General features: G+C 57.4%; 1 protein-coding gene across 1 annotated transcript; it reads left to right on the forward strand.

Moving 5' to 3' along the window:
- Positions 1-553: 553 nt before the first annotated feature.
- Positions 554-21,491, forward strand: LOC311221809 (sarcoplasmic/endoplasmic reticulum calcium ATPase 1-like; the record flags this gene model as incomplete). Its single annotated transcript, XM_084307208.1, is given in 18 exon segments — positions 554-573; positions 709-791; positions 1,729-1,833; positions 3,683-3,821; positions 5,687-5,767; positions 6,725-6,810; positions 8,271-8,568; positions 13,398-13,564; positions 14,724-14,812; positions 15,816-15,918; positions 16,000-16,131; positions 16,214-16,339; positions 16,427-16,645; positions 17,499-17,765; positions 17,767-17,835; positions 19,496-19,716; positions 21,120-21,322; positions 21,406-21,491. Coding segments are annotated over 15 exon segments (2,235 nt in total), but the record flags the coding sequence as incomplete, so codon positions are not given.
- Positions 21,492-22,116: the final 625 nt, after the last annotated feature.

A 22,116-nucleotide genomic window follows, 5' to 3' on the forward strand; every position in this document is an offset into this window, starting at 1 on the left:
GGAATTGGGGGGGGTTTGGGGTTGGGAGGGGGGTTATAGGGGGACTGGGGGGGTTATGGGGTCAAGGGGGGGTTATGGGGTCGGGGGGGTGTAGGGGAACTGGGGGCATTGGGGGCAATGGGGGGGCTATGGGGGAAATGGGGGGGTTATGGGGTTTGGGGGGATTTGGGGAAAATTGGGGGGAAATGGGGGATTTGGGGGAAATTGGGGGGGGTTTGGGGAAATCGGGGGGGTTTGGGGTCGGTTATGGGGTCAGGGGGCTATGGGGGATTTGGGGGGAAAAAGGGGGCAATGGGGGGGTCACGGGGGGGTCACGGGGGGGGCGTGGGGTTACTGCAGGTCACAGACATGGGGGGGACAAAGGGGTCTGGGGGGGGGGGGGGGGCTGCTTCCACGGGGGGGGGGGGCTTCAATAAGGGTGGGGGGCTTCAATAATGGGGGGGGGGCTTCAATAAGGGGGGGGGGGCTTCAATAAGTGGGGGGGGGCTTCAATAAGGGGGGGGGGGGGGCACCCAAATCGCCCCCCCCCTTTCTAACCCCCCCATTCCCCCCCAGAGCTCCCGGCGGAGGAAGGTGAGCGCCCCAAATTTTTCCCTTTCGGGGGGGGGGTCCCCACCCCCCCCAACCCCCTCCAACCCCCCCCCGGGACCCCCCCACGCCCCCCAGGGACCCCCCCCACGACCCCCCCCCGTGTGCCCCCCCCCCCAGGCAAAACCATTTGGGAGCTGGTGGTGGAGCAATTCGAGGACCTCCTGGTGCGCATCCTGCTGCTGGCCGCCTGCATCTCCTTCGTGAGTACCCCAAAATTTGGGGGGGGGGGGCACAATTTTGGGGTGGGGGGGGGCATTTTCAACCCCGGGGGGGTCACCCCCTTAAATTTGGGGGGGGGGCCACGACCTTGGGGGCGACCTCCAAGCCTTGGCCCCGCGCCCCCCCGGGGGGGGATCGGGTGGCGGCAGCTGCTCCCGAAACGGGGGGGGGGGCGCTAAAAAAAAGGTAAAAAAAGAAAAAAAAAAAAAAAAAAAAAAGGGGGGGGGGGGGGGGGACGCGCACGGGGCCCCCCCCCCCCCCCCCCGCCCCCGCCGGGAAACGCCCCCTGGCAGCACCCAAAGGTGCCCCCGCAGCCCCCAAAATTGGGGGCAAAACGGCCCCAAGTTGGGTGCGCAGCACACACGGAATTGGGGGTTTTGCCCTAAATTGGGGGTTTTGCCCCAAATTTGGGGTTTTCCCCTCAGTTTGGGGTTTTTCTCAATTTGGGGTCTTCTTCTCAATTTGGGGTCTTCCCATCAATTTGGAGTTTTGCCCTAAATTGGGCGTTTTGCCCTAAATTTGGGGGTTTTCTCAGTTTGGGGTTTTGCCCTCAATTTGGGGTTTTGCCCTCAGTTTGGGGTTTTGCCCTAAATTGGGGGTTTTGCCCTAAATTTGGGGGTTTTCTCAGTTTAGGGTTTTGCCCTCAGTTTGGGTTTTGCCCTCAGTTTGGGGGTTTTGCCCCAAATTGGGGGTTTTGCCCTAAATTGGGGGTTTTGCCCTCAATTTGGGGTCTTCTCAGTTTGGGGTTTTGCCCTCACTTTGGGGTTTTTCCCCTCAATTTGGGGTTTTCTCCTCAATTTGGGGTCTTCCCCTCAATTTGGGATTTTGCCCCCAATTTGGGGGTTTTCCCCTCAATTTGGGGTTTTCCCCTCAATTTGGGTTTTTCCCCTCAATTTGGGGTCTCCGTGCCCCCCCCAGGTGCTGGCGTGGTTCGAGGAGGGCGAGGAGACCATCACGGCCTTCGTCGAGCCCTTCGTCATCCTCCTCATCCTCGTGGCCAACGCTGTGGTGGGCGTCTGGCAGGTGGGGGCACTTTGGGGACATCTGGGGACGTTTGGGGACATTTTGGGGACATTTTGGGTACATAGGGGGCACCTTGAGGACATTTGGGGCACTTTGGGGACACTTTGGGGGCACTTTGGGGGCATTTAGGGACATTTGGGGACACTTTGGGGCACTTTGGGAACATTGGGGGGCACTTTGGGGACATTTGGGGGCACTTTGGGACATTGGGGGCACTTTGGGACTTTTTGGGGACATTGGGGGCACCTTGGGGATGTTTGGGGACACTTTGGGGACGTTTGGGGACATTGGGGGCACTTTGGGGGCATTTAGGGACATTTGGGGACACTTTGGGGACATTTGGGGACACTTTAGGGATGTTTGGGACACTTTGAGGGCACCTTGGGGACACTTTGGGGACATTTGGGGACATTTGGGGATGGGTTTGGGGACTTTGGGGACACTTTGGGGACGTTGGGGACACCTTGAGGACACGTTGGGGACACTTTGGGGATGTTGGGAGCATTTGGGGGACATTTTGGGGATGTTGGTGACACTTTGGGGACGTTGGGGACATCTCCGGGGATGGGGTTGGGGACTTTGGGGACACTTTGGGGACATTTGGGGCACCTTGGGGACATGGGGACGGGTTTGGAGGCATCTTGGAGACACTGGGGACATGGGGATGGGGTTGGGTTGGTGACATTGGGACGCCAAAACACCCCCAACACCCCCCCCAAATGTCCCAAACTGTCCCCAAACACCCGGAACTGTCCTTAAATGCCCCCAAACACCCAGAACTGCCCCCAAACACCCCCAAATCCCTGGAATTGTCCCCAAATCCCCCTGAATTGCCCCCAAACGTCCTCCAAACCCCCCAGAACTGTCCCCAAATCCCCCCCAAATCCCCCTCCAAATCCCCCTGAATTGTCCCCCAAACCCCCCCAAATCCCCCAGAACTGTCCCCAAATCCCCCTGAACTGTCCCCAAACCCCCCCAAATTCCCCCAAATCCCCCCCAAACCCGCGTGCCCCCCCCAGGAGCGCAATGCGGAGAACGCGATCGGAACTGGCCCCAAACGTCCCCAAATCCCCCTGAACTGCCCCCAAACCTCCCCAAATCCCCAGAACTCTCCCCAAACACCCCCAAACCCCCCGAATTCTCCCCCAAATCCCCAGAAACTGTCCACAAACATCCCCAAACTGTCCCCAAACATCCCCAAATCCCCAGAACTGTCCACAAACGTCCCCAAATCCCCCCTGAACTGTCCCCAAATTCCCCAAACTGTCCCCAAACCCCCCGAATTCTCCCCAAATGCCCCCAAATCCCCCCAGGAGCGCAATGCGGAGAACGCGATCGGAACTGGCCCCAAATCCCCCTGAATTGCCTCCAAACGTCCCCAAATCCCCAGAACTGCCCCAAATCCCTCCAAATCCCCAGAACTGCCCCTAAACACCCCCAAATCCCCTGAACTGTCCCCAAACCCCCCGAATTCTCCCCAGATGCCCCCAAACCCCCCCAGGAGCGCAATGCGGAGAACGCGATTGGAACTGTCCCCAAATGTCCCCAAATCCCCCTGAATTGCCTCCAAACCTCTCCAAGTCTCCCCAAATCCCCCAGAACTGTCCCCAAATCCCCCGAATTCTCCCAAATCCCCCCGAATCCCCCCAAACCAGCTTGCCCCCCCCAGGAGCGCAATGCGGAGAACGCGATCGGAACTGGCCCCAAATCCCCCTGAATTGCCTCCAAACGTCCCAAATCCCCAGAACTGCCCCCAAATCCCTCCAAATCCCCAGAACTGCCCCTAAACACCCCCAAATCCCCCAAAACTGTCCCCAAACCCCCCGAATTCTCCCCAAACCCCCCCCAGGAGCGCAATGCGGAGAACGCGATCGAGGCGCTGAAGGAGTACGAGCCCGAGATGGGCAAGGTGTACCGCGCCGACCGCAGCGCCGTGCAGCGCATCAAGGCCAGGGACCTCGTGCCCGGGGACATCGCCGAGGTGGCCGGTGAGCGACCAGCGCCTCCCAGTTACCCCCAGGAACTCCCCAGTCACCCCCCAGGGCCTCCCCGTAACCCCCCAGTAACTCCCACGTACATCCCAGTAACTTCCCAGTAAGCTTTAGTGCATCCCAGTAACTTCCCAGTAAGCTTTAGTGCATCCCAGTAACTTCCCAGTAAGCCTTCGTGCATCCCAGTAACACTTAATGCATCCCAGTTACTCCCAGGAACTCCCCAGTCACCCCCCAGGGCCTCCCCATAACCCCCCAGTAACTCCCAAGGACATCCCAGTAACTTCCCAGTAAGCTTTAGTGCATCCCAGTAAGCCTTAGTGCATCCCAGTAACACTTAATGCATCCCAGTAACCCCCAGTAACCTCCCAGTAACCCCCAGGGCCTCCCTGTAACCCCCCAGTAACTCCCAAGGACATCCAGTAACTTCCCAGTAAGCCTTAGTGCATCCCAGTAACCTCCCAGTAAGCTTTAGTGCATCCCAGTAAGCCTTAGTGCATCCCAGTAACACTTAATGCATCCCAGTAACCCCCAGTAACCTCCCAGTAACCCCCAGGGCCTCCCCGTAACCCCCAGTAACTCCCAAGGACATCCCAGTAACTTCCCAGTAAGCTTTAGTGCATCCCAGTAACTTCCCAGTAAGCCTTCGTGCATCCCAGTAACACTTAATGCATCCCAGTAAGCCTTAGTGCATCCCAGTAGCCTCCCAGTAACTCCCCAGTCACCCCCAGGCTTCCCCATAACCCCCCAGTAACTCCCACGTACATCGAGTAACCTCCCAGTAAGCCTTAGTGCATCCAGTAACCTCCCAGTAAGCCTTCATGCATCCCAGTAACACTTAATGCATCCCAGTAACCCCCAGTAACCTCCCAGTAACCCCCAGTAACTCCCACGTACATCCCAGTAGCTTCCCAGTAAGCTTTAGTGCATCCCAGTAACTTCCCAGTAAGCCTTAGTGCATCCCAGTAAGCCTTAGTGCATCCCAGTAACACTTAATGCATCCCAGTAACCCCCAGTAACCTCCCAGTAACCCCCAGGGCTTCCCCGTAACCCCCCAGTAACTCCCACGTACATCCCAGTAGCTTCCCAGTAAGCTTTAGTGCATCCCAGTAACTTCCCAGTAAGCCTTAGTGCATCCCAGTAACATTTAATGCATCCCAGTAGCCTTCCAGTAACCCCCAGTCACCCCCAGGGCTTCCCTGTAACCTCCCAGTAACTCCCAAGGCCATCCCAGTAACTTCCCAGTAAGCTTTAGTGCATCCCAGTAAGCCTTAGTGCATCCCAGTAACTTCCCAGTAAGCCTTCATGCATCCCAGTAACACTTAATGCATCCCAGTAACCCCCAGTAACTCCCGCATACATCCCAGTAACTTCCCAGTAAGCCTTAGTGCATCCCAGTAACCCCCAGTGCCCCCCAGTAGCCTCCCTGTAACCCCTAAGTACGTCCAAGTAACCTCCCAGTAAGCCTTAGTGCATCCCAGTAACATCCCAGTAAGCTATAATGCACCCCAGTAAATCTTAATGCATCCCAGTAGCCTCCCAGTAAGCCCTAATGTATCCCAGTATCCTCCCATTAAGCCCCATTGCCTCCCTGCAACCTCCCAGTGACCCCCAAGGACATCCCAGTAGCTTCCCAGTAACCCTTCATGCATCCCAGTAACCTCCCAGTAACCCTTAATGCATCCCAGTAACCTCCCAGTAGCCCCCCAATCCCTCCCAGCAGCCTCCCAGTACCCCTCAGTCCCTCCCAGTCCCCTCCCAGTCCCCCCCAGCCCCTCCCAGTCCCCCCCCAGCCCCCTCTCAGCCCCCCCCAGTCCCTCCCAGTGCTCCCAGTCCCTCCCAGTAACGACGGCTGCCCGCAGTGGGGGACAAGGTTCCGGCCGACATCCGCATCCTCTCCATCAAGTCCACGACCCTGCGCGTCGACCAGTCCATCCTCACCGGTACGGGGGCAACTGGGGGCAACTGGGAGCAACTGGGGGCAACTGGGGGTACAGCTGGGAGACCACTGGGCTCAACTGGGCTCAACTGGGAACAACTGGGCTCAACTGGGAACAACTGGGCTCAACTGGGGGTACAACTGGGAGATAACTGGGCTATAACTGGGGTACAACTGGGAGACAGCTGGGGGTACAACTGGGGCACAACTGGGGCACAACTGGGCACAACTGGTCTGAAATGGGGGCAGAACTGGGGTGCAACTGGGGACACACCAGTTTACAACTGGTTGTAAACTGGGACGCAACTAGGCACAACTGGTTGTAGACAGGGACACAACTGGGCACAACCGGTCATAAACTGGGGTGCAACTGGGCCCAACTGGGCACAAGCGGTTGTAAACTGGTGCTCAACTGGGCCCAACTGGTTATAACTGGGGCATAACTGGGCACAACTGGTTGTAGATGGGGACACACCAGTTTACAACCGGTTGTAAACTGGGACACAACTGGGCACAACCGGTCATAAACTGGGGTGCAACTGGGCCCAACTGGACACAACCAGTTGTAAACTGGTGCTCAACTGGGCCCAACTGGCTATAACTGGGCACAACTGGTTGTAACTGGGGCAGAACTGGGCCCAACTGGTTATAACTGGGCACAACTGGTTGTAACTGGGGCAGAACTGGGCCCAACTGGTTATAACTGGGCCCAACTAGTTATAACTGGGGCATAACTGGGCCCAACTGGGCCCAACTGGTTATAACTGGGCCCAACTGGTTGTAACTGGGCGCACAACCGGAGGTGTTTACGCACAACCGGTCCTGAACGGGGACAACTGGGGACAAAAACGGGCACAAACGGGGTCCTAACTGGTGGCAACTGGTCAGAAATGGTGTCGCGGCCGGTGCCAACTGGTGCGAACTGGTGCAAACTGGTGCCAACTGGTGTGTGTGCCCGCAGGTGAGTCGGTGTCGGTGATCAAGCACACCGACCCCGTGCCCGACCCGCGCGCCGTCAACCAGGACAAGAAGAACATGCTCTTCTCCGTGAGTCCCCGGGGCCACCAACGGGTCCCCAAGGCCACCAACGGGTCCCCAGGGCCACCACCGGGACCCCAGGACCCCAAGGCCACCAACGGGACCCCAAGACCCTGTCCCCATGGCCACGACCCCATAACCGCGTCCCCAAGGCCACCGTTGCCACCCCATGTCACCAGGGCCACCGCCGCGACCCCAGGGCCACCACTGGGACCCCAGGGCCACCACCGGGTCCCCAAGGCCACCACCGGGTCCCCAGGGCCACCAACGGGACCCCAGGGCCACCAACAGGACCCCGGGGTCACCAACAGGACCCCAAGACCCTGTCCCCATCGCCACGACCCCATAACCGCGTCCCCAAGGCCACCGTTGCCACCCCATGTCCCCAGGGCCACCATCGGGTCCCCAAGGCCACCACTGGGTCCCCAAGGCCACCACTGGGACCCCGGGGTCACCAACGGGACCCCAGGGCCACCACCACGACCCCGGGGCCACCACTGGGACCCCAGGACCCCAAGGCCACCAACGGGACCCCAAGGCCCTGTCCCCATGGCCACGACCCCATAACCAGGTCCCCAAGGCCACCGTTGCCACCCCATGTCACCAGGGCCACCAACGGGTCCCCAAGGCCACCACTGGGTCCCCAGGGCCACCAATGGGTCCCCAGGGCCACCACCGGGACCCCAGGACCCCAAGGCCACCAACGGGACCCCAAGACCCTGTCCCCATGGCCACGACCCCATAACCAGGTCCCCAAGGCCACCGTTGCCACCCCATGTCACCAGGGCCACCACCGGGACCCCGGGGCCACCACTGGGACCCTGGGACCCCAAGGCCACCAACAGGACCCCAAGGCCCTGTCCCCATGGCCACGACCCCATAACCGCGTCCCCAAGGCCACCGTCACCATGTCCCCAAGGCCATTGTGTCCCCAAGGCCTTGTCCCCAAGCCCCCCACGCCCCCAACGCCTTGTCCCCAAGGCCATGTCCCCAAGCCCACCACGCCCCCAAGACCTTATCCCCAAAGCCACCACGCCCCCAAAACCTTGTCCCCAAGCCCCCCACGCCCCCAAGGCCTTGTCCCCAGGACCACCACGTCCCTGCCACGATGTCCCCAAGACCACCACGCCCCCAAGACCTTGTCCCCAAGCCCCCCACGCCCCCAAGGCCATGTCCCCAAGCCCACCACCGTGTCCCCAAGGCCTTATCCCCAAAGCCACCACGTCCCCACCACGATGTCCCCAAGGCCTTGTCCCCAAGACCACCATGTCCCCAAGACCTTGTCCCCAAGCCCACCATGCCCCCAAGACCACTGTGTCCCCAAGGCCTTGTCCCCAAGCCCCCCATGCCCCCAAGGCCTTGTCCCCAGGACCACCACGTCCCTGCCACGATGTCCCCAAGACCACCACGCCCCCAAGGCCTTGTCCCCAAGGCCTTGTCCCCAACGCCACCACCCCCCCCGTGGGCAGGGCACCAACATCGGCGCGGGCAAGGCGGTGGGCATCGTGGTGGCCACGGGGGTGAACACGGAGATCGGCAAGATCCGCGACGAGATGGCGGCCACGGAGCAGGACAAGACGCCGCTGCAGCAGAAGCTGGACGAGTTCGGCGAGCAGCTCTCCAAGGTCATCTCCCTCATCTGCGTGGCCGTCTGGCTCATCAACATCGGCCACTTCAACGACCCCGTCCACGGCGGCTCCTGGATCCGCGGCGCCATCTACTACTTCAAGATCGCCGTGGCCCTGGCCGTGGCCGCCATCCCCGAAGGTGACAGAGGGGTTGGGGGGGGTTGGGGGGGGTCCCCTGGGGTCCTCGCTGCTCTTCTAGGACCCTTCCTTGGCCTTATCTGGCCTTCTAACACCATTTCTTGATGTTTTATGGCCTTCTAACACCATTTCTTGACGTTTTATGGCCTTCTAACACCATTTCTTGACGTTTTATGGCCTTCTAACACCATTTCTTGGCGTTTTATGGCCTTCTAACACCATTTCTTGACGTTTTATGGCCTTCTAACACCAGTTGTTGGCCCCTTGGGGTCTTCTAATGCCCTTCCTTGAGTCCTTGGGGTCTTTGTTGACCTCTTGGGGTCTTCTGAGACCATCCCTTGACCCTAAGTGGTCTTCTAAGACCGTTTGTTGGCCCCTTGGGGTCTTCTAACGCCCTTCCTTGACCCCTTGTGGTCTTCTAAGACCGTTTTTTGGCCACTTGGGGTCTTCTAACACCGTTCCTTGACCCCTTTTGGTCTTCTAACACCATTTCTTGATGTTTTATGGCCTTCTAACACCGTTCGTTGACCCTAAGTGGTCTTCTGAGACCATTTTTTGACCCTAAGTGGTCTTCTAAGACCGTTTGTTGGCCCCTTGGGGTTTTCTAACACCATTTCTTGACATTTTATGGCCTTCTAACACCATTCGTTGACTTTATGTGGTCTTCTGAGACCATTTCTTGACGTTTTATGGCCTTCTAACACCAGTTGTTGGCCCCTTGGGGTCTTCTAACACCGTTCCTTGACCCTTTGTGGTCTTCTAACACCATTCGTTGACTTTATGTGGCCTTCTAAGACCGTTTGTTGACCTCTTGGGGTCTTCTAAGACCATTCCTTGACCTTATCTGGCCTTCTAACCCCATTTCTTGATGTTTTATGGCCTTCTAACACCATTTCTTGACGTTTTATGGCCTTCTAACACCATTTCTTGACGTTTTATGGCCTTCTAACACCATTTCTTGACGTTTTATGGCCTTCTAACACCATTTCTTGGCGTTTTATGGCCTTCTAACACCATTTCTTGACGTTTTATGGCCTTCTAACACCAGTTGTTGGCCCCTTGGGGTCTTCTAACGCCCTTCCTTGAGTCCTTGGGGTCTTTGTTGACCTCTTGGGGTCTTCTGAGACCATCCCTTGACCCTAAGTGGTCTTCTAAGATCATTTGTTGACCTGTTGGGGTCTTCTAACACCGTTCCTTGACCCCTTTTGGTCTTCTAACCCCATTTCTTGACGTTTTATGGCCTTCTAACACCGTTTGTTGACCCTAAGTGGTCTTCTGAGACCATTTCTTGACCCTAAGTGGTCTTCTAAGACCGTTTGTTGGCCCCTCGGGGTTTTCTAATGCCATTTCTTGACATTTTATGGCCTTCTAACACCATTCGTTGACTTTATGTGGTCTTCTGAGACCATTTCTTGACGTTTTATGGCCTTCTAACACCGTTTGTTGGCCCCTTGGGGTTTTCTAACACCATTCCTTGACCCTTTGTGGTCTTCTAACACCGTTCCTTGACATTTTATGGCCTTCTAACACCATTTCTTGAGTCCTTGTGGTCTTCTAAGACCATTCCTTGACCTTATCTGTCCTTCTAACCCCATTTCTTGACGTTTTATGGCCTTCTAACACCAGTTGTTGGCCCCTTGGGGTCTACTAACACCCTTCCTTGAGTCCCTGTGGTCTTCCAAGACCGTTTGTTGACCCCATATGGCCCCCTAAGACCATTTGTTGACCCCATTTGGCCCTCAAAGACCGTTTGTTGACCCCACGTGGTCTTCTAACACCCTTTGTTGACCCCATACGGCTTTCTAACACGGTTCCTTGACCCCATGTGGCCTTCCAACACCATTCCTTGACCCCAAATGGCCCCCTAAGACCATTTGTTGACCCCAAATGGCCCCCTAAAACCATTTGTTGACCCCATGTCGTCTTCTAACACCCTTTGTTGACCCCATACAGCTTTCTAACATGGTTCCTTGACCCCATATGGCCCCCTAAGACCATCTGTCGACCCCTTGTTGCCTTCTAACACCATTCCTTGACCCCATATGTCCCTCTAACACCGTTCCTTGACCCCATATGGCCCCCTAAAACCATTTGTTGACCCCATATGGCCCTCTAACACCATTTGTTGACCCCTTGTTGTCTTCTAACACCATTCCCTGAACCCATATGTCCCTCTAAGACCATTTCTTGACCCCATATGGCCCCCTCAGACCATTCCTTGACCCCAAATGGCCCCCTCAGACCATTCCTTGACCCCATATGTCCCTCTAACACCATTTGTTGACCCCTTGTTGCCCTCCAAGACCATTTGTTGACCCCTTGTTGTCTTCTAACACCGTTCCTTGACCCCATATGTCCCCCTAAAACCATTTGTTGACCCCATATGTCCCTCTAACACCGTTCCTTGACCCCATATGGCCCCCTAAGACCATTCCTTGACCCCATATATCCCTCTAAGACCATTTGTTGACCCCATATGTCCCTCCAAGCCCACCTGTCGACCCCTTGTTGCCTTCTAACACCGTTCCCCGATCCCACACGTCCCCCTAAGCCCATTCCTTGACCCCTGGTGGCCCTGTAAGCCCACTCCTTGCCCCTATAAGGCCCTCCAGCACTGCTCCTTGCCCCTATAAGGCCCTCTAACACCGCTCCTTGGCCCCCCGCGCCCATTCCTCGCCCCTATATGGCCTTCTGAGACCGCTCCCTGCCCCGACACGGCCCCGCGGCGCCGATCCTTGGCCTCACACAACGTCCCCGCGCCGCTCCCCGACCCCACGTGGCCTCCTGGCACCGTTCCTTGTTCCTATATGGCATCCCAGCCCCGCTCCTTGGCCCCGGGCGGCCTCCTGGCACCGTCCGCGGGCACCGTGTGCCCTTCTCACCATGCTCCCCGACCCCAAGTGGCCTTCTCACAGCATTCCTTGGCCCCGCGCGGCCTTACAACGCCTTTCCTTCACCCTATATAGGCTTACAGGCCCCCTTCGGGCCCTATAATATCCTTTTTAAATTTAGTACGGTCTTACAACACCATTTCCTTCACCCTATATAGGCTTACAAGCCCCCTTCGGGCCCTATAATGCCCTTTTTAAATTTAGTACGGTCTTTTAACACCCTTTCCTTGACCCTATATAGACTTAGGAGCCCCTTTTGGGTCCTATAATGCCCTTTTTTTCATTTTGCGTGGCCTTATAATGCCGTTTCTTGACCCTATATAGACTTATGAGCCCCCTTCAGGCCCTATAATATCCTTTTTAAATTTAGTACGGTCTTTTAACACCTTTTCCTTGACCCTATATAGGGTTATAAGTCCCTTTCAGATCCTATAATGCCCTTTTTTTATTCTGCGTGGCCTTATAATGCCTTTTCTTGACCCTATACAGGGTTATAAGCCCCTTTCGGGCCCTATAATATCCTTTTTAAATTTAGTACGGTCTTGTAACACCCTTTCTTGACCCTATATAGGGTTATAAGTCCCTTTTGGGGTCCTATAATACCCTTTTTTTATTTAGTACGCTCTTTTAACACATTTTCCTTCACCCTATATAGGCTTACAAGCCCCCTTTGGGTCCTATAATGCCCTTCTTTAATTTAGTACAGTCTTGTAACACCCTTTCTTGATCCTATATAGGGTTACAAGCCCCTTTTGGGTCCTATAATGCTCTTTTTCTCATTCTGCGTGGCCTTATAATGCCTTTTCTTGACCCTATATAGACTTACAAGCCCCCTTCGGGCCCTATAATGCCCTTTTTAAATTTAGTACGGTCTTTTAACACCTTTTCCTTGACCCTATATAGGGTTACAAGCCCCTTTTGGGTCCTATAATACCCTTTTTTTTCATTCTGTGTGGCCTTATAATGCCTTTTCTTGACCCTATATAGGGTTATAAGTCCCTTTTCAGTCCTATAATGCCTTATAATGCCTTTTTTTTCATTCTGCATGTTCTTGTAACACCCTTTCTTGATCCTAAATAGGGCTATAAGCCCCTTTTTGGGGTCCTATAATGCCCTTTTTGCATTCTTCGTGGTCTTGTAACACCCTTTCTTGACCCTATATAGGGTTATAAAACTGTTTTGAGTCTTATAATGCTCTTTTTTTCATTCTACACAGTTTTGTAACACCCTTTCTTGATCCTATATGGGGTTACAAGCCCCTTTTGGGTCCTATACTGCTTTTTTTTTCATTCTGCATGTTCTTGTAATGCCCTTTCTTGACCCTATATAGGGTTATAAACCCATTTTGAGTCCTATAATGCCTTTTTTTTCATGCTTCATGTTCTTGTAATGCCCTTTCTTGACCCTATATAGGGTTATAAACCCCTTTTATGTCCTATAATGCCTTTTTTTTTTGTTCTGCATGTTCTTGTAATGCCCTTTCTTGACCCTATATAGGCTTATAAGCCCCTTTTGGGTCCTATAATGCCTTTTTTTTCATTCTGTGTGGCCTTATAATGCCTTTTCTTGACCCTATATAGGGTTACAAGCCCCTTTTGGGTCCTATAATGCCTTATAATGCCTTATAATGCCTTTTTTTTCATTCTTCATGGTCTTGTAACCCCCTTCCTTGACCCTACATAGGGTTCTAAACCCCTTTTGGGTCCCATAATGCTTTTTTTTCCTTCTTCATGATCTCCCAACACCTTCTCCAACCCCATCCATCCCCCCACCCCCCCTCCCTGTTCCCACAGACCACCACGATGCCCTCCCTCGCCCCCCACCCCGCCCCGTATCGCCCTCCCTTCCCCCCGCCCGCCTCTTCCATCCCATTCCTCAACCCTTTTGGGGTCTCGGCTCCCCTCCCGGGGGGGCTGAAGACCCCTTTTTGGTGCCGCAGGGCTGCCGGCCGTCATCACCACCTGCCTGGCGCTGGGGACGCGGCGCATGGCCAAGAAGAACGCCATCGTGCGCAGCCTGCCCTCGGTCGAGACCCTGGGCTGCACCTCCGTCATCTGCTCCGACAAGACCGGCACCCTCACCACCAACCAGATGTCCGTCTGCAAGGTGGGTGGCACCCCGGGGGCCTTTGGGTGCTCCCGGTGCCCCCTTGGGTGCCCCAGGAACCTCCAGGAGCTCCCAAATTCCTCTTGGGTGCCCCGAGGAGCTTCTGACGTCAACTTGGGTGCCCCAAGGAGCTCCCAATGTCCCCTTGGGTGACCCAAGGACCTTTTGACGTCGCCTTGGGTGCCTCAAGGTCCTCCAGGAGCTCCCGATGCCCCTTTGGGTGCCCCAAGGAGCTCTCAACGTCCCCTTGGGTGCCCCGAGGAGCTTCGTCACCCTCCTGACGTCAACTTGGGTGCCCCAAGGAGCTCCAGGAGCTCCCGATGTCCTCTTGGGTGCCCCAAGGACCTTTTGATGTCCCCTTGGGTGCTCCAAATGTCCCCTTGGGTGCCCCAAGGAGCTTCATGACCTCCTGACGTCAACTTGGGTGCCCCAAGGTTCTTCTGACGTCTCCTTGGGTGCTCCCAATGTCCCCTTGGGTGCCCCAAGGACCTTCTGACGTCCTCTTGGGTGACCCAAGGACCTTCATGACCTTCTGACGTCCCCTTGGGTGCCCCAAGGAGCTCCTGATGTCCCTTTGGGTGACCCAAGGACCTTTTGACGTCCCCTTGGGTGCCCCAAGGTCCTTCATGACACTCTGATGTCCCCTTGGGTGCTCCCGGTGCCCCCTTGGGTGCCCTGAGGTCCTCCAGGAGCTCCCAAATTCCTCTTGGGTGACCCAAAGACCTTCTGATGTCCCCTTGGGTGCCCTGAGGTCCTCCCAAGGTCCTCTTGGGTGCCCCGAGGTCCTTTTGACATCCCTTTGGGTGCCCCAAGGAGCTTCGTGACCTCCTGACGTCAACTTGTGTGTCCCAAGGAGCTCCTGATGTCCCTTTGGGCGCCCCGAGGACCCTCTGACGTCCCCTTGGGTGCCCCAAGGACCTCCAGGAGCTCCCAAATTCCTCTTGGGTGCCCCAAGAACCTCCAGGACCCTCTGACGTCCCCTTGGGTGCCCCAAGGTCCTTGATGACCTCCCGACATCCCCTTGGGTGCCCCCAAAGTCCCCCAGTTGACCCCAATAGACCCCAGTTGGCCTCCAGGACATCCCAGTTGACCCCAGGACGTCCCAGTTGCCCCCAGAACACCCCAGGTACCCCCTGACCCCCTTGTCCTGCCCCCCCAGATGTTCATCGTGGACAAGGTGGAGGGCGACGTCTGCTCCCTCAACGAGTTCTCCATCACCGGCTCCACCTACGCCCCCGAGGGAGACGTGTGAGTGGTCCATACGGGCCAGTAACGGCCTCCCCTTGGGGCTCCTGTCCCATAGCGGCCTCGTTTTTGGGGCCTTCACCCCCAACGGGTCAATATCAGCCTCGTTTTTGGGGCCTCCACCCCCAATGGGTCAATATCAGCCTCGTTTTTGGGGCCTCCATCCCCAAACGGGTCAATATTGGCCTCATTTTTGGGGCCTTCACCCCCAACGGGTCAATATCAGCCTCGTTTTCGGGGCCTTCACCCCCAACGGGTCAATATTGGCCTCGTTTTTGGGGCCTCCATCCCCAAACGGGCCAATATTGGCCTCGTTTTTGGGGCCTCCATCCCCAATGGGTCAATATCAGCCTCGTTTTTGGGGCCTCCATCCCCAAACGGGCCAATATTGGCCTCATTTTTGGGGCCTTCACCCCCAACAGGTCAATATTGGCCTCATTTTTGGGGCCTCCACCCCAACAGGTCAATATCGGCCTCGTTTTTGGGGCCTCCATCCCCAAACAGGCCAATATTGGCCTCGTTTTTGGGGCCTCCACCCCAATGGGTCAATATTGGCCTCGTTTTTGGGGCCTCCATCCCCAACGGGTCAATATCGGACTCATTTTTGGGGCCTCTATCCCCAACAAAACCCATCCTGGCCTCATTTTGGAGGTCTCCATCCCCAAAAAGCCAATCCTGGACTCATTTTTGAGCTCCCAAACCCCAACAAAGCCAATCATGGCCTCATTTTGGAGGTCTCCATCCCCAAAAATCCAATTCTGGCCTCATTTTGGAGGTCCCCATGCCCAAAAACCCAATCCTGGCTTCATTTTTGAGCTCCCCACCCCCCAAAACCCAATCCTGGCCTCATTTTTGAGCTCCCAAACCCCAAAAAGCCAATCCCGGCCTCATTTTCGAGCCCCCCACCCCCACCAAAACCCAATCCCGGCCTCATTTTCGAGCCCCCCACCCCCCAAAATCCAACCCCGGCCTCATTTTCGAGCCCCCCCCCCCGCTGCCTCCCCAGGCTGAAGAACGAGAAGCACGTCAAGGCCGGGCAGTACGACGGGCTGGTGGAGCTGGCCACCATCTGCGCCCTCTGCAACGACTCCTCCCTGGACTACAACGAGGTGGGACCCCCGCCCCAAAACCCCCAGCCCCCCGCCACCCTTTGGGGGGGTCTCCCGGTGACCCCGGCCCCCTCCCTGCAGTCCAAGGGGGTCTACGAGAAGGTCGGGGAGGCCACGGAGACGGCGCTCACCTGCCTGGTGGAGAAGATGAACGTCTTCAACACCGACGTGCGCAACCTCTCCAAAGTAGAGCGCGCCAACGCCTGCAACTCCGTGAGTGGCCCCCAGTGCCCCCCAGTCACCTCCCAGTGCCTCCAGTACAACCGTGTTGACCCCCCGGTGTCCCCCCCCCAAGGTCATCAAGCAGCTGATGAAGAAGGAATTCACCCTGGAGTTCTCCCGCGACCGCAAGTCCATGTCGGTCTACTGCTCGCCGGCCAAGGCGTCGCGCGCCGCCGTGGGCAACAAGATGTTCGTCAAGGTGAGGCCACCAGCGCCCCTCCCCACGCGTCCTCGCCCCCCCTAGCCTCGTCCCTTTGTCACCTCTTGTCCCCCCTCCCCGCCCCAGGGCGCCCCCGAGGGCGTCATCGACCGCTGCAACTACGTGCGGGTGGGCACGGCGCGCGTGCCGTTGACGCCGGCGGTCAAGGAGAAGATCTTGGCCGTCATCAAGGAGTGGGGCACGGGGAGGGACACCCTGCGCTGCCTGGCCCTGGCCACCCGCGACACCCCCCCAAAAAAGGAGGACATGGTGCTGGAGGACTCCACCAAGTTCGCCGAGTACGAGGTGAGGGCGGTGGACGGGGTCTTCAAGAAAGGGGTTTGGTGGGTAGGAGGGCCTCCGGGGATTCCCCGGTCCCATATCTCTGTGTGGGGTCCTCCACGGGTTCCCCAGTCCCATATCTCCATGGGATGTCCTCTGTAGGTTCCCTGGTCCCATATCTCCATGGGACATCCTCCATAGGTTCCCTGGTCCCATATCTCCACATGAAGCCCTCTATAGGTTCCCTGGTCCCATACCTTTATATACAGCCCTCCACAGCTTCCCTGGTCCCATATCCCCACCCAATGCCCTCCAGGGGTTCCCCGGTCCCATATCTCCACCCAACGCCCTCCATGGGTTCCCTGGTCCCATACCTCCATATAAAGCCCTCTATAGGTTCCCTGATCCCGTATCTCCATATGAAGCCCTCTATAGGTTCCCTGGTCCCATACCTTTATATACAGCCCTCCACAGCTTCCCCGGTCCCATATCCCCACCCAATGCCCTCCATAGGTTCTCCTGGTCCCATAGCTCCATATGAAGCCCTCCATGGGTTCTTGGTCCCATACCTCCATGAGATGTTCTCCATGGGTTCCTCAATCCCATATACTTTATATGAAGCCCTCCATGGGTTCCCCGGTCCCATATCCCCACCCAACGCCCTCCATGGGTTCCTCAATCCCATATCTCCTTGGGATGCCCTCCACGGGTTCCCTGGTCCCATACCTCCACATAAAGCCCTCTATAGGTTCCCTGGTCCCATAGCTCCATATAAAGCCCTCTATAGGTTCCCCGGTCCCATACCTTTCTATACAGCCCTCCACAGCTTCCCCGGTCCCATATCCCCTCCCCACCCCCCTTTTTATCCCCCCCCCAGACCGACCTGACCTTCGTGGGCTGCGTGGGGATGCTGGACCCGCCGCGCAAGGAGGTGATGGGCTCCATCCGGCTGTGCCGCGACGCCGGCATCCGCGTCATCATGATCACGGGCGACAACAAGGGCACGGCCATCGCCATCTGCCGCCGCATCGGCATCTTCAGCGAGGAAGAGGAGGTGACGGGGCGCGCCTACACCGGCCGCGAGTTCGACGACCTGCCCCCCGCCGAGCAGCGCGAGGCCTGCCGCCGCGCCTGCTGCTTCGCCCCGCGTCGAGCCCACCCACAAGTCCAAGATCGTCGAGTTCCTGCAGTCCTTCGACGAGATCACCGCCATGGTGAGGGCGCGACGGCGACGACGACGACGCGGGGTTCGGGGGGGTCAGGGGGTGGTGGTAGCCTCTTTGGGGTTCGCGGAGGGGTCGGTGGTGGGGTTTTGGGGTCCTGTCGTAAGGCTGATGTGGGTTTTTGGGGGTCTTGGTATCATCATGATGTGGTTTTGGGGTCCCATCATAGTCCTGACGTGGTTTTGGGGTCTTGGTATCATCCTGATATGGTTTTGGGGTCCCACCGTCATCATTCTGATGTGGTTTTGGGGTCCCATTGTAAGGCTGATGTGGTTTTGGGGGTCTTACTATCATCAAGACATGGTTTTGGGGTCCCACCATCATCATTCTGATGTGGTTTTGGGGTCTTACTATCATCATGACGTGGTTTTGGGGTCCCGTCATAGGCCTGATGTGGGTTTGGGGGTCTAGGGGGGTGGTGGTAGCCCTGTGGGGTTCAGGGGGGGGTCGGTGGTGGGGTTTTGGGGTCCTGTCGTAAGGCTGATGTGGGTTTTTGGGGGTCTTGGTATCATCCTGATGTGGTTTTGGGGTCCCACCATCATCATTCTGATGTGGTTTTGGGGTCCCATTGTAAGGCTGATGTGGTTTTGGGGTCTTGGTATCATCATGACGTGGTTTTGGGGTCCCACCATCATCATCCTGACATGATTTTGGGGTCCCGTGATCATCCTGATGTGGTTTTGGGGTCCTACCATCATCCTGATATGATTTGTGTTGCCAACTGCCGATGACAGCATTGGGGACGTCATCGATGACATTTTTGGGGACATTATTGGTGGTTTTGTTGATGACTGTTGATGACAGCGTTGGGGACGCCGTTGGCGATCCCACCGATGACGGCGTTGAGGATGTCATCATTGACATTTTTGGGGACACCGTTGGCAATCACTTTAATGACAACATTGGGGACGTCATCGATGACATTTTGGGGACATTCTTGGTGGTTTTGTTGATGACTGTTGGTGATGGCGTTGGGCGCACTGTTGGCAATCGTGCCGATGACGGCGTTGAGGATGTCATCAATGACATTTTTGGGGACACCGTTGGCGATCGCATTGGTGACATTAGGGACATCATCAATGACATTTTGGGGACATTATTGGTGGTTTTGTTGATGACTGTTGATGACAGCGTTGGGGACGCCGTTGGCGATCCCACCGATGACGGCGTTGAGGACGTCACCGTTGACATTTTTGGGGACACCATTGGTGATTGCATTGGTGACAACCTTGGGGACGTCATCGATGACATTTTTGGGGACATTATTGATGGTTTTGTTGATGACTGTTGATGACAGCGTTGGGCGCACCGTTGGCGATCGCGTTGACGACTGCCAATGACAGTGTTGGGGACATCTTCGATGACATTTTTGGGGACACCGTTGGCGATCGCATTGGTGACAACATTGGGGACATCATCAATGACATTTTGGGGACATTACTGGTGGTTTTGTTGATGACTGTTGATGACAGCATTGGGGACGCCGTTGGCGATCCCACCGATGACGGCATTGAGGATGTCACCATTGACATTTTTGGAGACGCCGTTGACGATCCCATCACCAACTCTCGGCAACCGCGTTGGGGACAACGTCGGTGCCCCCCCCGCCCCGTGCCCCCCCCGTAACCCCCCCTGACCCCTCTCCCCGCAGACCGGCGACGGCGTGAACGACGCGCCGGCGCTGAAGAAGGCCGAGATCGGCATCGCCATGGGCTCGGGGACGGCGGTGGCCAAGACGGCGTCGGAGATGGTGTTGGCCGACGACAACTTCTCCACCATCGTGGCGGCCGTGGAGGAGGGCAGGGCCATCTACAACAACATGAAGCAGTTCATCCGCTACCTCATCTCCTCCAACGTGGGCGAGGTGGTCTGGTGAGCCCCGCCCCTCCCAGTTGCCTCCCAGTTGCCTCCCGGTTGCCTCCCCGTTGCCTCCCGCTTCCCCGGATCCCGCCAGTTCGCACTGGTGTCTACCGCTCCCTCCCAGTCTGCCCATTTCTCACAACTCCTCCCAGTCCCCCCAAGTCCCCCCCACTCCTCCCAGTCACTCCCAGTCCCTCCCAGTCCCTCCCAGTTCCCCCCACTCCTCCCAGTCACTCCCAGTCCCTCCCAGTTCCTCCAACTCCCTCCAAGTCCACCCAGTCCCTCCAAGTTCCCCCCACTCCTCCCAGTCCCTCCAAGTCCCCCCCACTCCTCCCAGTCACTCCCAGTCCCTCCCAGTTCTCCCCACTCCTCCCAGTCCCTCCCAGTCCCTCCCAGTTCCCCCCACTCCTCCCAGTCACTCCCAGTCACTCCCAGTTCCTCCCACTCCCTCCCAGTCCACCCAGTCCCCCCAAGTCCCCCCCACTCTTCCCAGTCACTCCCAGTCCCTCCAGGTTCCCCCCACTCCTCCCAGTCCCCCCCACTCCTCCCAGTCCCTCCCAGTTCCCCCCATTTCCCCCACTCCCCCCTAATTTCTCCCATTTTCCCCTTTCCCCCCACCCCCCCATTTCCCCCATTCCCCTCGAATTTCCCCCATTCTCCCAATTTCCCCCTATTTTCCCCCATTCTCCCCATTCCCCCAATTTCCTCTATTTTCCCCCATTTTCCCCCCTTCCCCCCACCCCCCCCAATTTCCCCCAATTTTCCCCCATTCCCCCCAATTTCCCCAATTTCCCCCATTCTCCCAATTTCCCCCATCCCCCCTAATTTCCCTTATTTACCCCAATTTCCCCCAATTCCCCCTACCCCTCCAATTCCCCCAATTTTCCCCCATTCTCCCCACCCCCCCAATTTCCCCATTTTCCCCCATTCTCCCCATTCCCCCTAATTTCCCTTATTTCCCTTATTTCCCCCATTCCCCCCATTCTCCCAATTTCCCCCAATTTTCCTCAATTTCCCCAATTTCCCCCAATTTCCCCCATTCCCCCCACCCCCCTAATTTCCCTTATTCCCCCCCAATTTCCCCTATTTTCCCCCATTTTCCCCCATTCCTCCCACTCCCCCAATTTCCCCCAATCCCTCCTATTTTCCCCAATTCCCCCAATTCCCCCCAATTTCCCCCCACTTCCCCCATTCCCCCCACTCCCCCAATTTCCCCAATTCCCCCCAATTTCCCCCATTCCCCCCACCCCCCTTATTTCCCTTATTCCCCCCAATTTTCCTCAATTCCCCCAATTCCCCCAATTCCCCCCAATTTCCCCCATTCCCCCCACCCCCCCAATTTCCCTTATTCCCCCCCACCCCCCCACCCCCCCCACCCCCCCCCATCTCCCCCCACCCCCCCTGACCCCCCCCAGCATCTTCCTGACGGCGGCGCTGGGGCTGCCGGAGGCGCTGATCCCGGTGCAGCTGCTCTGGGTCAACCTGGTGACGGACGGGCTCCCGGCCACCGCGCTGGGCTTCAACCCCCCCGACCTGGACATCATGGACAAGCCCCCCCGCAGCCCCAAGGAGCCCCTCATCAGCGGCTGGCTCTTCTTCCGCTACCTGGCCATCGGGGGTGAGCCTCGCACCCCCCCCCGGGACCCCCCCGGGCCCCCCCTCCCCGGCCCGGCGCGGCGCCGACGCGGTTTCTCGCCGTAGGGTACGTGGGGGCCGCCACCGTGGGGGCCGCTGCTTGGTGGTTTCTCTACGCCGAGGACGGGCCCGGCGTCTCCTACCACCAGCTGGTGAGTTGGGGGGGGTGGGGAGGGGGTGGGGGGGGGGTTGGGGGGCGTTGGGGGGGGGTTGGGGGGTCATGGTGGTCGTTGGGTGGTCATGGTGGTGTTGGGTTGGTCATGGTCATTGGGTGGTCATGGTGGTGGTTGGGGGGTCATGGTGGTCATTGGGTGGTCATCGTGGTCATTGGGTGGTCATCATGGTGTTGGGTTGGTCATCTTGGTGGTTGGGTTGGTCATCATGGTTGGGTGGTCATGGTGGTGGTTGGGTTGGTCATGGTCATTGGGTGGTCATGGCGATGGTTGGGGGGTCATCATGGTGGTCATTGAGTTGGTCATGGTGGTCATTGGGTGGTCATCATGATGGTTGGGTTGGTCATGGTCATTGGGTTGGTCATCATGGTTGGGGGGTCATGGTGGTGTTGGGTTGGTCATTGGGTGGTTGGGTTGGTCATCATGGTTGGGGGGTCATGGTGGTTGGGTGGTCATGGTGACACCCCCCCCACCCCAATAACGCCCCCCCAACCCCAACAACACCCCCACCAACCCAATAATGCCCCCCAACCCCAACAACGCCCCCACCACCGCGTTGACCCTACCATCGTGTTGACTCCACCATCATCACATTGACGTCCCC

Source organism: Netta rufina (assembly GCF_964035555.1).
Source record: "Netta rufina genome assembly, contig: SCAFFOLD_181, whole genome shotgun sequence".
In the NCBI taxonomy this organism is placed as follows: Eukaryota; Metazoa; Chordata; class Aves; order Anseriformes; family Anatidae; genus Netta; species Netta rufina.